This window comes from Channa argus, chromosome 10, assembly GCF_033026475.1.
Source record: "Channa argus isolate prfri chromosome 10, Channa argus male v1.0, whole genome shotgun sequence".
Lineage (NCBI taxonomy): Eukaryota > Metazoa > Chordata > Actinopteri > Anabantiformes > Channidae > Channa > Channa argus.
Genome location: NC_090206.1, coordinates 22,398,193 through 22,414,512, shown reverse-complemented (window position 1 = coordinate 22,414,512; position 16,320 = coordinate 22,398,193). Strand labels below are relative to the sequence as shown.

Here is a 16,320-nt window from a genome sequence, read left to right as displayed (position 1 = left end):
TGACTGTTGTTTACCACTGCTCTTTCCCTCAGGACGCTGAGCTGCTTAATGGAAACTATCAGGTGGGTACCAGACGAACAATCTTAGTTTAGGAAGAGAAGAAAAAGCCAAACCAGAAAGGGGGGGGGGAGGAGAAGCATGTCCAAGATTAAATGTGCTTCAAAACACTGGGCCATATTGCTTAAGTGGATGTGAGCATTTGGATTCAATATGAGCACCACAGCTGTAAGAAGGCAGCTGAAATGGATTTACAAAGTGAGCGGGTTGCTACACATTTGTAGAGGGCAGTTTCCATTATACAGCTTTGTTTTTTGTTTTTTCCTCAAGCTTGTCTTTTGCTCTGATAGTGAGGCTTTGATCTATCTGCAATGACAATCTGATTATGTTAGTCATGTCCAAGTATGCCTGTTATCCCTTCACACAGTGTTCCCCTCATTATGCATGGATCGCAGGATGATGCCCTTCATATGATGCTCACTGGAGTCACATATGTCAGGACCTTGATGTTGTCTACATGCTCTGACTCGAAGATTTACTCGCACATTTTACCTGCTTTTTCTGCCTGCGTGGTTTTTAATAAAGAGAGTTCAGATGTTTCGTTTTATTTACACCAATTCTGTAAAAAGTTGTTCCTGGAAGTTGTTGCTCGGTTGCAATTTTTCTGATTGACATTTTTATTTTGTAGTTGTTGTTGTTTTTGTTATAACTTTGGTCATAGAGCAAGCAAGCCTTGATTTTTAATTTAACAATAATTAATTTTCTTTTATTAGTGCTGTCTGTAGTTGTTTAGAAAGTTATTGGAAATTGGTAATGCATTTTTAAACATATAATTCAGTTAACAACCATAAAACAGATTAAGAATATTATATAGGATTCAAATATTAACGTTTTCCAGAACAATTACAATGTTTTTTTACCCCTCAAATGATTAATTAATTAGCTTTCTCACTTCAGTACTTTTTGAGGAGACTGTATAGTTTACCATTTATCAAAATACTCTATTGTATAGTTTTTTTTTTTTTTTGGCATTTCTTTTAATCAAATAAGCTTTACAGTTAAAAACAAACTCCGTAACTTCACTGAAAACAAGCCTCTGCTTTGTCCTTGAGCAAGACACTGAGTTACTTTGCTTCTACCATTATATATCGTTCTCGTAGGTGTTCACAAGTGCACAGTTACAGTCCAAAAGTCCCATAACAACCCTCAGGTTCACAGTGAACACTAAGCATCATGTATTTCTCTCTGTGCTCTAAAGCGTTATAGCTCATCAATAAATAAATGGCTGTGCACAGTTCCTCATTTGTCTCTGATGTCAGCTGATGACTAGACTGTTGGATATGTATACTGATAGCAAATGACGTTGCCCTTCGCTGACCCTACTGGTGGCACAGGATGCCTGGCTGTGCGACACAAATTCACTGAATAATCATTATGCCACAGCGCCGCAGGGAATTAATAAACTGGCAAATTGACTGGCTCCAATCAGGTCACGGTGTACAGGCTTGTATCTCGTCTAAATCCTCTGACATCTAGGGGATAATGCAGGACAGTCTGTGGGGAGATTTTGGGGTTGTGAATGAAGCTTAACAATTCATGAGTGTTTGTTGACTCACAAAAGGCCACAAAACTAGCAAAGACCTTTTTCTTTTTTCTTTAATTTTATGTAATTACTACAAGTATTTGGCTGTTAGCGGGTATCAGGGATGGTGCGCTAATCTAAGAACTGTTTACTGTTTTGGAATTTAGCTTTAAAGGCAGACCCCAATACTAACTTCATAATCTGCAATGCACGTGACCTCAAAACCATTTCTTTAATGCATCTCTTTCTCTTTAGACCTTCTGTGCACACTGGATTTTCTTTTTGCAATTTATGTGGGTTAATATATCAGCAGACCGGGCTGCTCAAAGCCAAATGCATCATAGATTGTAATTAATGCAGTGAAGCACTACTCTCTTTTCAATATTTATTGGTCGGTAGTAAAACAGCGTGCAGTTTGACAGTAGTTTATCAGTACTCTTCTGTAGTTTTTTTTTTTTTATTTTTTGGTTCCATGACAGTTTTACACTTCAGTTGGACATTCTTATGTAGAGTAAATGCATTGCAACATTTTACACATTTTGATTGCTTGCACTAATCCAATTCACTCACTGGCAACATTGGGTTTTCATAGTGTTTCAACTTGGTTGCGGCAGTTGATTGCTAGATGTATAAAGTACATAAATAATCTTAAAGGAAGTCTCTGGATTGTTAAAAGAAATTACATATAACATGTAACAAGTATCAAAATGTCATTAAATTTGCATCCCTGTGTTTCCTGTACAAAGAAACCAGATTTCTTTTCGCCTTTTGTCTATTTGCCAGGTAATGAAAATCTCTCATTTTGTGTCAACCTATTTTCCTTTAATGAATTTGTGTAGGCTATTTCTTTTTTTTCTCTCCCAACTGCTGTAGAAAACCATACAAGCTGCAATGTTTGGCTCCGTTATTACCTTTTTCCTGCTACTGCACTAATCCCCGTAGAGGAATCCACACTTTCCTTGCCTCCTGAACATTGCAGTATAGTTCAGGGTCTGTTTCAGAAATGCACCCCTGAAGCAAGACAGAAACAAGGTTCTTGTTCAAGGACACGTTGGCTACCTTTCATTTTCCGTTTATTTTCATTTCAAACCCTTAACTTCTTAGCCCTTGGATCAAATGAATACTCAATGACATTTTAGCCCTTGTCACATAAGGAGGACTTTGTGTGAGACATTATTGGTTGCATGAATCTCGGACTGTTCCCTCCCTGAGTGTTAATTCATATGAACTCAGAGTTGAAGCAACGTATAAATGATCAGGTCAACTGTAGGACACATTGCAACTGTAATCATACTCATTGGCACAAAAACTATTCACTTCTTGTCAGATTGATTTAGCCGAGTGCTGTGAGTTCAACCAAACACTATCTAAAATGTTAAATTACTTTATTGATTGTTGAGGTTTAATAAGACAATAAAATACATTTTTTTTTTAACTTTTTAAAATTTTTTTTTACTTTTTTTGTTTATATGTTTTGGATCATTTTGTAGGCACATTTCTTCCTTCAGGGGGTCCCAACCCAAACGTGTATATTTTCTCAAGGATTTTTTTAAAATTTTCTTTTTTTGTGGGCACAGTAATTGTACAACATGTTGTACGTGTTTAATAGTGGAAAACGCCAATAATTTGGTGTGCTAGTTTAACACTGTAAAAATTACTCAAAGGTTAATGATACCTTAGTAGGTTTCACCTTTTGGCAGATGCTTTTGGTAGCCATCACCAAACTTCCTGCATAACTCAGGTTGGGTTTTATCCAACTTTTTGGCACAGTTGGTACATTTCAATTAAATTAATTGGTTTCCTGGCATAGACCTGAGCACAAGTCCACAGGCTTTTGATAGGCTTAAAGATAAGACCTTTGTAGACCATTACAAAAGCATAATGTCAGCTTGCCTTATCTATTCCACAACTAGCTTTGATGTGTGGCTGGGATTGTTGTCCTGTTTAAATGTATCCAAGTTTCGTCTGCCTCTGAAATTTGTTTCTTCATTATTCATTATTGTGCAGTGCATTAAATCAGCTGACTGTAAAACACCCCCTGCTAAGATGCTGTATGCTTCACAGTTGGTACTGTTGCACTTGCATCTCCTGAAATCTTTGGATAAAAGCATTTGTTAAATGACTAAATGGAATGTAATATACTTCATTAGTTCTTGGGGTTGAATGCCTCATCTTTACCCTTCTAAACATATCCTGATAGCTTTTGTTGGTGTGGTTCATCTTTTACGTGAGGTTGTTTTCTTTTCTCTTGTTTCTGTCTTTGGAGCAGAGACCAGCTATAACAAGGCAAATAAATTCCTCTTGAATTATTAAATCTTAAATGTGGTCCTTGTGGCCAAAATTTTTGTTTCATCTGACCATAAAACACTCCTCCAGAAGGCTTCCTTTCTTTGTTCATATGATCATCTGCAAACTTAAGTTGAGACTTTTTTCGTGGCTCACTTACAGTCTATGACAATAAAAAAAACTCACTTGACTGTAGAAAGTGACACTGGTGTTCCAGAGAACTGCTGGGTTGTTCCTGACCATCTAGACCAATGTCATTAACTGACAACTGCTTTGATATTGTTTTTTTTTTTTCCAAAAAACAGTGTAAAAAAAAAAAAACTTTCTGTGTGTTTGTGCAGGTTTTATGGGACATAATGACTATCCAGGTCCATGTGAACACAAGTACTGTGGCTTGGGGCGTCATTGTGTAGTGAACCATGAGACTGGCCAAGGGGAGTGCAAGTGCTTGGATCACTGTAAACCACACTACAAACCTGTGTGTGGCTCAGATGGGAAGCTGTACCAGAATCATTGTGAGCTCCATCGTGCCTCCTGTCTCAGAAGACAAAGGATTACCATCATGCACAGTGAGGAGTGCTTCTACAAAGGTAAGAGCTAATGGACCTATTTTCCAATGAGAGATGTGCGAGATACTGGTGGCTCTGTAAACTGTAAAATTGAATTGATTGGCGTTTGACTGCTTCTTAAATGTTTAGATAACCACAAATCTTAATATATCCACAGTATGTACATTTGAAGCAGGATTTTGCAAAATTTTCTTGTGCAAACACCTAAAGTATTTTGAAAGTTACACCCAAAAATGTTTTTTTTTTGTTTAAACTCTAAGTAAAAAAAGATGATGTGCGTACAGTATGTAGTCTTTATGTTATAATGTATGCATTGCTACAAATGCAATTGTGTGTCTGTTGGGTGCCTATTTAACATGGGCACCCAGTTGCGACAAATGTGTAGCCTTGGGCAGTGGCAGTGCTTTGCTTAACTTTTGGTGCAAACTGGACTGCATCTAGCTTAATTATGGGAAAATGAAAGTGAATGAAGACTGCATCAATACTCAAGTAAAGGAATAACTCGATCTTTTATCAGGTGTAGACAGAAGAAAGCTGTGTGAGAAATTAGCATCAGCCAAATTGTGTGCTAACGCAGTTTAATCAGCCAGATACCAAACCAAAGATTTTACTTCTAGTATTGTGCTTGTTTGGTAAAGTAATGAAAGTGTTTTGGCTGATAGCCACACAGACACCAAACCCTTGGCTTGAGTGGCTCATTTGAGAACACAGTACCTCTCAGAAGAGACACAATAGATCATTCTTCCCACAAAGAGTGAACAGATCGAAACTGATTGTTCACAAGTTTGTATTTTGGAAAGTTTGCAAATTTTGCAGAAATTACATTGGTAAAATGTGGTTTGTTTGAAAGTGCTGCAACGTTTGTTGAATCTTCTTGGATGACTGTGGATTTGTTGCAGGAGTATGTTGTTTTGGAATTATAAGGTCGGCATCCCTTAAAATTTCGTCCAACATGTGAGAGGTGATTTAAATCAGCTTTACCTTTGTTAAAATTTCTTGCAGTGGGCAAGCAAATAATGCAACGTGTCTGTCTTGTCACAGCTTCACTGTTGTTCAGATGATCTTTTTTGATAGCATTTATTTGAATGACTAGAAGTCTCTGTTTTTCCTGTTAGCAATGCTCAGTGTAAGCTAAAACCTTTTGCTAGAGGCTTCCACTTTTGTTGCTGTTGCAATGAATATCTGCAGGTTTGTTCAACTATTGCTTACTAAGGTTAGTTTACTGAATTAAACTGATGCAAGGCCAATATGAAATTGACAGTCACACAACAGTGCTGTCTGTAAACCCATAGATTGCATATATGAGGTAGGATGCATGAGTCTTGGAAAATGTGTATTTCTGTAGTTTCAATTCTACCAAATGGAAACTATCTGCTGATCTCAGATCAGTTTCAATGTTTGTTCTTAAAATGTCAATAAATTACACTGCCATTCAAAACTCATCTCATCTCAACCTACCTTTTTGTTGTTTAGATCCATAAGAATCCAAGTGTAATGTGATGTTTTTAGGAAGCAACCTCATGGACATATCCACAAAAAGACATTTAGATGATTGTTTCTGTTACATTTACTGTATATAGCTAAAAGTGTAATGAGACCTGGACTAATAAACTGCATATAGTTGATCTAGACTACAATTAAAGGCGTCATGCTGTGGACTGTAACTTTAAACAAATATCAAAGAAACTAGAACGGTGAATATTAGTGTTAATTTATTTTTCTTCTCTTTTAAAAACTATTTGATTGAACTATTTACAATGTAAGTCAAGGTCCATGTGCACATATGTGTGTACACATGATCAGGATGGTACTACCTCCACCTTATTGTGAGCCAGGAAAATACCCTGGCTTGGTTTAGTGGCAGGAGCAGGTGGTAGTGCTGTGATGTTCATATTTCCCCAGAGGAGTCTGACTGCTCTCTACCATTGATTATATAAACACGCCAATTATTCTTATTCCCTGGAAGCAAGGCTACTCTCCCTTTGTAAAGCTATACATCAGTGAAGTAAGCCCTCCTGACACAGTGCACCTTTATACAGGTTGAAAGGGAATTGCTCCAAACTGCTCACAGACAGCAATATTCATAATATTCATGAGGGATTGACTGAGTTGATTTGACAGAGTTAATAAGCTCACTTGTTAACTCCGAAAAAGGAACTTTGTAAAAGACTACGAGTGGCTTGGGTTTACACACTGTTGCACATGAGAATCCACGGTCCTTCTTAAACAAAAGCAAACTACACATCCTCCTTAGCAGGTATGTCCTCTTCTTCTGCCAAAATGTTCAATTTAATGACGAACAAAACCAAACTAAATGAAGGAAGCTTACAACAAGACGGTACTAAGGAGTGAGAGGCAGCATACAGACTATTTGAAACAGATGCCTCATTATTTGGCGTATATTAAGAACAACCTGGGCTGAAACTGTGTGGGTGAGCCATTGTTAACAATCGAAACACCAGTTTAATTCCAATCACTATAAAAGGCGTTAAGATCAATGATACATCCTTGGAGGGTGACAGCCCTAATCAGCCTCTCTCTCCTGCCCTGTCAGACTAGCTGGCTTCAACCCCCTCTTTACCAATCAGCATCTATCCGCAATGCAGCGTGGGATATTTGACCAATGTCAGGCAATCAATACCAGATCAACAGCAGCCAAAAAAGGAATAAAAAAAAAAAACAGTCCCTTTTTCATCTCGTCCCTTGCTCCATTCACAGTTTTTCTTTTTGCCATGACTGATAAGTAATCAATTTCTCATTGGATGAGCACTCCAATCAATTTCTCATTGGATGAGCACTCCAGGATGTGGACAAACGAACCTGTTGGAGCCATTAGTAATCTCTAGAAGAGATTCTAAAGGCATTGTCCTCTGGTCTGCACTTTACAAAAAATGTTGTTTAGTTTTAAATCTGTGCATAAGAAAACAGGGGTTGCCTGAATAATAAACTGCTGTTAAGAGAGTTTGCCCTTTTTTGCAACTACTAATGGCACAATGGCAATAAGAGGAAATGCATAATTTAGCAAATGTAATAGAGCTTACAACTAAATCTGGATGTAATTATGATTTAGGGGTTATTAGTGGGTAAAGTGCAATGTGCCTTCAGTGGCATGTAAAAGGTCACCTGATTATTTGCCCTCCAGGTAATGGGTTCAGTTTACCAGGTAATATGGAGCCATACAGCCATTATCATCATCCTAATGGATTTTCCTCAGTGTGAGTTACTTCCAGCAAAAACATTATGTATTACATAGTCATATGTCTTTGTTTGAGTTGGTTGCTAGGCTATTTACTTAACACAATTAAATCGAATGTTATTAGGAGTTAGGAGCTGGCTCTAGAGATTAAAATATTTATTAGTCAGTCCAACTCTTTGGTTCAGACTTAAACATCCCAAGAATTATGTGGTGCCTTTCCTTTTCCTCTAGTGCTACTGTACAGTGAAGTTGACATTTTTTTTTTGTGAGTTGTCTTACCAACCATTAGATAAATGCCCTTGTAATTTGATATAAAAAACACCCTTTCTATACAGGCTTAACTATAAAAACTTCCCCAAGAGTTTTATCTAACACCATACTCATGACCTTTGTCCACCACACCAAAGTTCAAGCTCACCAAGCTGCTAGTATGGCAGTAGACAATGTATAGACACAAATGTTTACATTTTTAGTTTTCTATCTCATGCTTATGTTAATTTATTAGAATATCCAATGTTGGTGTTGGTCTCTGAATAAAGATTTGTTTAACAAAACAGTTAAAGTTTAGAAAATGAGCATTTATCCTTTAAGATTTCCAAGCTGTTTAGTAGAAGAAAAAGACCTTTTGAAAAGAGGGTATTGGTCTGTTGCTGTTGTCCACATCATGGTTTATTTATAACAGGTTAGCTGTGAAAACACCAAGAGTCCTATTTAAGTTTTGTCTTATTACTTGGCTGATGTGGTCAGACGGAACATTTTCGTGTTCATTCCCTACTGTGTCATTCGTCCATGTAAGTAATGTACTCAGTCAATTAGCCATAAATGACTATAATGCTGACTAGCTGATCAAGAAGTGATTAAATAAAATTTTCATCTGATTTTTACGACACATTTGGCAAATACATAGTGGATGCATCCAGAATTTAAACTTGGCACTGCTTAACACATTCTCGATTAATTTAGTCTTTTCCTTCATACAAATCATAGAGGTTTAGCCTAACATAAATATAATGATATTTTTCCCCCATGTTATTTGGAGGATTGAGTTGCTTCCTCAGTTGTTGCCACACGGAAAGATTGTCATTACAGTAGCATTAGGTCTTCCTTCTGTCCAATATATTAAACTCGTAGTAATCTTTGACCATGGGCTGTTAAATTCAAAACACAGTGCCGTAAATGAACTGTCATTGGCAGATGGATGACCTGCTCCACTTACGCTCCGCTGACTGCCACCCTGTGCCTCAGACTTCCCTTGTTGTTAGATATACACAAGCTAACGAAGTGGCCATCAAATAGTCACGCGTAGTTTGTTTCCATCATTTATCAGTCACTTAAAACCAGTGATCAGACAATTAAAGGAAATCTAATGGGCAGGTCATCCAACATTAAATGAGTATGTGTTCAGCAGATCTGAAATACAAGCAAAACCCTACAGGTTCTCATCACCATATTTACGATTAAACGCATTCTTATTTCGTGGAGAAGTAAATGTTTTAGTAATGTGTTAATGATATTTATAGTAACTGAAAATGCACAGCATTCATTTAATATGCTATTTTGAAAGTGGAATTCCCGTGCTATAGCAGAAGATTATGGTGCATGACCAGTGGTTAATTCTTTAACCACTTTCTACTAGATTCAAATTTCATAGTGATGTCTTAATGGGACCACATATTATCATCATCAGACATGTCCAGTGCATCTCCTCACCACAGAAAAGACACTGCTTGGTATTAATTTGACAGACAGACAATTAGTCCCCTGGGCTAGCTTTAACTAAGAGCTGCTGGAAATTATTGCTTTTGAACTGACACCCATATGATAAAATGTTGAGCCACTATTGGTTCTGGTCTCAGTTAGATGGATCTATGTTGGAAATGGACAGGCCTTGTCACCCAGACCTTCTCAGTGCCTCTTATCTGCTATGGAGAATGGGATAAAAAATGACAGCTATGTGTTGACTGAAGCTTCTCATTAGCACTGGGGAGAGCATATGACCCCCATTTTGCCTTCGCACTGCATAGCAACCTAGGCAGGATCGGATCTGATTGAAAATTAAGTGGTGCACAAATGCCTGTCCAATCTGTGGAGGGCAATCTGTGCAAGAAGGCGAGCAGTTTCTGCAGCAAGTGGAGACAATTACGGCTAAGGTTGCAGCACATCAAGCAAGTGGTTTGGGTCCATTCAGCATGCCCAGTTATATAGATCATATATTTAAAAATCTTCAGATATTTGGCTGCTAATAAACTATTAAAACCTGAGCTTCTCAATTTTGAATGTACTACCCATTTATTCGTGCACTGCGTCATTTGCTTTGCTATTGCATCATGGCGTTGGGGAAGACTGATCAAAGTTTTCAAAATTAAGGTGAGCTGGTGTTAGATTACATCACACCTGTTTTAAAGTAAGATGGCCTCTTTCAGACTACATGTAGTCACATTAAACCTTGATGTTTTAAACCACATGGGTTTTAGTTTTTAATTTTAATTAATTTTTTTAATCTGTAAGAGAGAATTATAACACCCACAATCCGTTAACTAAAGGACTATTTCCTCTCATAATGTACCAACCATTTGTCGTTTATTGTATAAATTATATATTTACTCCACATTGGTGGAGAAACAAGCTACAATCTGTCTGTGCCAGCTATATTTTTTTTAATATAGGTTAAAAAGTATCAGTCTGTAACATCTTTGAACAACCAGTGTACTAGGTGTCTGTAGTAGTGGTTGGCAGATTAATCGAGCCAATCTTTGATATTTTTAATTAATTGGCATTGTCCGGTCTGCACTAATGCTGCCCCCTTTAACAAAGATGTCTGCAGACACATTTGCGGCCTACACTGACAGCATTTTACTCATGTGTGACGAAAAATTAGAGCATGCTTATGTCAAAATTGTTTGAATGCATCAGTGATTTAACCACGTGCATTTAAAGTAGGAATGGTCAGAAGTTACAAATTGTACTGGCATTGTTACTACAGTGGTCTCTTCTCAATCACTCTTTTGCAGACCTAAACAGGCAATGAGGGGGATCTCTCTCACTGACAAACCAATGCCTAGTAAACATGTTAAATACAGTGTAGACAAATGATTTTTTTCTCACACACATTTTTACGCTATGCAGCACAATGTTGCAGTGTAAGGCACAACTGTGAAAAAGAGGAGCACTGCAACAGGGTGAGACTGAGAAACCCGAGTTCAGTAAAGAAAGCATCAGATTGTAATAGGCTTTATTTTAGCCAATACAGATTCTTTAAAAATATGTCAATCTTCCATATTGCCTTGGCATATCTCTAGTTTTCAGTTGTATTTAAGTAAAGTGAGTAGACATAAGTATTACTAAGATTATATATTTTTTATTTTAGTCTACTGTTGTAACTGTACTTACAGAAGTACATTTTATATTTTGCATCAAACCAGCCGTGTATGCCACACAACCGTAATAAACATCTGTAATTAGCTTGTGTCTATAAAAGTAGGGCTTGTTGAATTATAGTGCTTTTGTTGTCAGCTGCTTCTCTGGCACCTTGGTAGAACAAACTCTTTGTGGATGACTCCCCTGGGCTCTGCCAAGAAAAACATGCTCAGGAAGCATCACAGCTCCCGGCCTCTAGAGAACTACTACCTTAATGATGTGTCTGCATCTTTCCCACAGGAGAGCCCCTCCAGTGAGATCACCCTGTGTACAGTAAAGGCCTTCTGAATCCCCCTGTGCATTCCTGCTTTCTTTTAATGACTCTGTGGCACCATTAATGCTGTGACCTCTGTACAAAGCCTGGCATTGCGGTGCCAAAGAACAAGCTCCTCATTAAAATCTCGACCTGTTATGTTTGAAAGGACGTCCAAACCATTGTCAACTGTAGGCTGGTCAGATCTGAAGATAGTCTGTTTACATGTATTTTGCTAATTTAAGGATTTGCTTCCAAATATGATTGACTCATTGTTATGTCTGAGACAAACTCAAAGCAAAAACAAATTAAGCTTTTAAAAAATGTTTCAAAAGTACTAGCTGACTTTATTATTTTGTACAGAATGGTGGTAAACTACACACACACACACACACACACACAAGGTTATGATTTTTATTTATTGTATTTTTTCCTAGACACATTACTCTGAAATTAGGACAGACAATCTGAACTCTGAGCTGGAGTGATTGTTTCTGTTCAGTCTATCGAATTATATGTATTATATGCTCATCTGTTGAGTATCAGACCTAAGATACACACTTAAGAACAGCCACACACATAAGGACTAGAGTGGTACCAATTAACTTTTTGCGGTTAAATGGTAAATTGTCTGCACTTATTTAGCGCTTTTCTACCCATTGGAACCCAAAGTGCTTTATACTGCTTCTCATTCTTAATCACACACACACACACTCAACGATGGGGGAGCTGCTATGCACCAGGCCAACACTCACCGGGAGCAACTAAGTTGGAGTTCAGTGCCTTGCTCAAGGACACTTTAACATGTGACCCCAGTTGGTTCAAATCTGTACCATAAAACACAAGCCTGCATGCCATCTAGCATTTTTGAGAACTTTTATTAAAAAAAATGAATTGAATGAATGTGGTCATTAATATAATGTACTGTATAATATATAGTGACAATTTATGGCAAAAGACGTATCACAGCCAAAAAATACAAAGTGCAAACACACCATTACCGGGAAGATAAAGATTCTAAGATGGCAGCAATGTCTCAGGTTGCACAAGCTCAATGCAAGTCATCATTGTGCCATTGTGTCAGTAAATCAACATATATTTGGCATGAAGGAGAGAATCAAAGATTATAATACTAAATTCATGGGAAATACTACCACTATGGTTCACATTTTAATAAGAGACTGTTGGGAATAATGATACTTAGCATGTTACTCTATTTACCTTTCTAGTGGACAATTTATTGTTTCCTACAATTTGATCACTGGAAGGCTTTGAGCAGAAGCAGACAACCTTCCTAAATCAGTGTGTGAGCATTACTATAAAATGTATGCCACTTTTTTTTTTTTTTTTTTTAGTTTTTTAATAGACTTTTGAGTTGTTTTTGTCTCTGACATGGGCATCTGCAAATGACAGTCATGTCACTGAATACATGGCACTGTTAGCCTCCCTTATTATAGCTGAATGAAGACAAATGCAGTAGAAAAACCGTGTAGATACATGACTAGCTATGGGGACTAGCAGTGCCCCATTTGTTGAAAACTAATATTGTATAGGAAATTTTAGAGCACAATGGTCTCATCACTCTCTGTCTCGCCTTGCAGTAGTCAGGAAGAATGCATTGGGAAAACAGACTGCATAAACAATATTAATACACACTAAATTAGGTACAGAAATAGAAAATAGGGTGAAGGTGAAATGTTATGTCAGGGTTAATTAAATATCCCCAAATTGTATATACAATAAAATAAAAATGTGTGATTTCACTGTTTTCTATGTAAAAGCACTCGCTGTGTTTTAAGCCTAACTTTTGTTGTATGACAAAATGTTTCCTGTTGCTGTTGGGTTTCTGTGTGGGTTAAAAGGAAAAATGAGGGCAAAAAGTCACCGTAGATTGGAGGGACTGATCATATTTATTAAAGGACATGGCCTGGAGCATCTATTTCTGAAATTTGATAACGATGAGCAGTCACAGTGGTCTAACTTTAAAGGCTGTAGGTTCCGTTTGTTTGATCACAGCCCTGACTCCTTTAAAGTGACACAAAATTGAACCCTCAATCTGTCACCTAAATTAGCTGTTAAGTCACCGGTAATAGCTTAATTTGTCAGCTCCTGTCATAAACAGGGTTCTTCACAAGCGGATACCTCAGTAATACAGTAAATTACAGTTTCCTGAACTGCTGATCTTTAAATCAAAGGCATGTTTGTGGTACTTTCACCTAACTGTTTGAAGAACTTGACTTTAAATCCAACTTTTTTGGTATTTGCATACTCTTACTTATCACGCTTTTTTTCCCTTTTTTTTTGCATTTGAGTTGATGCCAGTAATTAGATAATTGGAAACCTGTTACACTCGTTAAATTTGTGAGATGTTTTCAAACATCTCTCAACTAAATATGCTGTGAAAAAATTGTAAAATTAGCTGCTGCCTTTTTGCAAAATATTAAGAACATATTCAGAAGCCCTGCACACTCATATTTTGCATTTGTAAGAGCTTTCTATATGTCCATTGATGGTCCCTTTGAATAAAATTGGCTTGTCATAATTTACACAAAATTATTTGTATATTTTCAAATATCTAAATGCATACTTGGGTCTAAATCAGTACAATTAACAAACATATATGGAATTTTTCTTAAAAAAAATAACATTTTTTCCCTAAATTTTCCTGGATTGCTTCCTTCCAATCGCTAATTTTCTGCTTTCTTTTGGCAAAGGTAAAAGGCAATAGTCCACATAATATCTTTGTTTTAGCAGCACAGCACTGGGGTGATTAATATGAGATGTGTAGGATGCTGGACATTGCTGATAACACTTAGTGTTTTTAATTCACTACTTTGTTCTGTACTGTAGTTGTTAGTCTGCCCAATAGACTCCATTTAGTAAATTTAATGTCATCAACAGTAAAGTAAATGCTACTTTTATTAATCTTTTATTCTTGATCTTTATTTTGATAGATAGATAGATATAATACATTATATATATATATATATATATATATATATATATATATATATATATATATATATATATATATATATATATATATATATATATATATATATATATATTTTTTTTTTTTTTTTTTTTCAAATTTGTGAGTTTTTTTCTACTTTGTTAGAGAATTTACTCTTGCAAAAGTGTTGATTTGATGACAGGTGGATGTCACCTGCATGACTGTTGAGATTAAAAGAAACATTAATTTGCACCTGTGCTAATTAATTCACCCTAAGTTTACTTTGTTTAAAGATATGTTACATTTCATGCAGCAGATCTGTGGTTCAATAACTATTCTGAGCAGGTCTATAGGTCCCAGTTTAATTGTGTCTCTTTGGGTCAATTTTTAGAATTTTCTGGTTTCCACTGCAGTTCTAGCTATACACTGCATGACTAATGTGTTGATTATGATAAAGTAGCAGAAATTAAAAAACAAAAAAGTACACTCCAAAGCCAGGGAATGACTCAGTATCACCATGTACTTTTGTTTATATGTGTTTTATAAAAAGAGGTATTAAAAATAGGATTTGTCAGGGTTCAGTTAAATCTTTGTGAAAATGTTCACACAGAAGCCTGCAACTTATTCTGTGTGCTTTTATTTATTAATGTGTGATTTGCCTCCCTAATTATTGCTTTTGTTTGTGTTTTTTTAGTGGTACACAGAACACCGGAGGCTTGAATGAGCCTTAACTTTGTTTATGTGCAGGGTTTATAATGGGCTGCAGCCCACTGGAGCTAAGCTTTGTCTCCTTTTGCATGAAAGCATTACTACTTTTGCTATGGCAATTTCATCTTTTAGAGTCAGTCTCACACTCCCCACACAAGCATTTCTCTTTAAGCTGTTGTAGAATCACTCGTCGTATTCTTCAAATTGTCTTTAATGTAGGAAAGGTAAGCATGTTGCACAGATCGCACAGTGGCGGTAACTTAATGGCTTAAATATTCAGCTGTGGCATTGTGGTCTTACTGTGGTCTTAGCCTAAATACTTTTCTGCTCAGGAAAAAGATAGCAGAGCCGCTCAAAGTCAGTGCTCTGAAACAAAGCAACTGTTTTCAGGACCATTTAACCAAATTTCAAATTGTGTGTCCTTTGGAGAATGACTCTTTTTTTTTTTTCTGTTTTCTTTTTTCTTGGGGGGATTAGCAAAAATTAAAATATCCCATTGTAACTCCTATTTAATTCTCTATTAAATATGTTACAAAGGCATTTACTGCCAAAATAACCATATGTAAATTCACATGCAAGGAAACAAACTTAGAAAAGATAAGGTTAGGTAAGGTTATCTATTACCTCAATTTTAGATAAATGAAAGAGCTTGATGACTAAATAGTAATAATTGTGAAGGAAAAAGTGATGTACCATCAAGCAACATTAAAGTAACACCAAGAAATGTAACATTTGAGACGGTGTGTGTGTGTAGAGAGATGTTTTCCCCTTTAAACTAATTAGTAATTAGTAATTAATTAGTAATTACTTGTTCTATTCCAGTGAAAATTGAAACTATTTTACTGTTCTCAACAAAGCACTATGTTCAATTGCAGTCCAAGGTGTTTTCTTACTGTATGGTTTCAAAGATAACCAAGAGTAAATCATAAATAAATAATACATAAAATGTTGTGCTGCATTGATTTGAAGCTTGGCTTTGATATCAAAACATGAAGATGTTCCTGAAATGTTTGAATTAAATATTTTTGAACTACTGTACAACATACTGCCAGTAGAAAATATAAGATGATATATTGGACTTCTGTCCTAAACCTAGATATGTAGCAAGTCTATTTATAAGTTGAAATGAATGGATCCTGTTTAGTGTAATGTTTTGTTGAGTGTAATTTGATGCAGACAATGTCAAAGCCCCTACAGGTTAGGGAGATAGGGAACTGGTGTTGATTGATGGGCTCGTTTATAAGTTGCTCAGCTTCAAAGCCTCCTATATTCATTTGCATGCTCATTATGTGCTAAAATCGCCAATTATTCCATCAAAGGCGTGTACAGAGTACTGGACCACAGATCACAAACAATCAT

General features: G+C 36.4%; 1 protein-coding gene across 7 annotated transcripts in view; it reads left to right on the top strand.

The window, feature by feature from the left end:
- fstl5 (follistatin-like 5) overlaps positions 1-16,320 on the top strand; it is a 147,970-nt gene that overhangs the window by 44,577 nt on the left and 87,073 nt on the right. For all 7 annotated transcript variants that reach the window (XM_067519175.1, XM_067519171.1, XM_067519174.1 and 4 more), the window contains one exon: positions 4,207-4,455. In XM_067519175.1, coding sequence (XP_067375276.1) covers positions 4,207-4,455 — 249 coding nt within the window. The remainder of the gene's footprint in view (positions 1-4,206; positions 4,456-16,320) is intronic.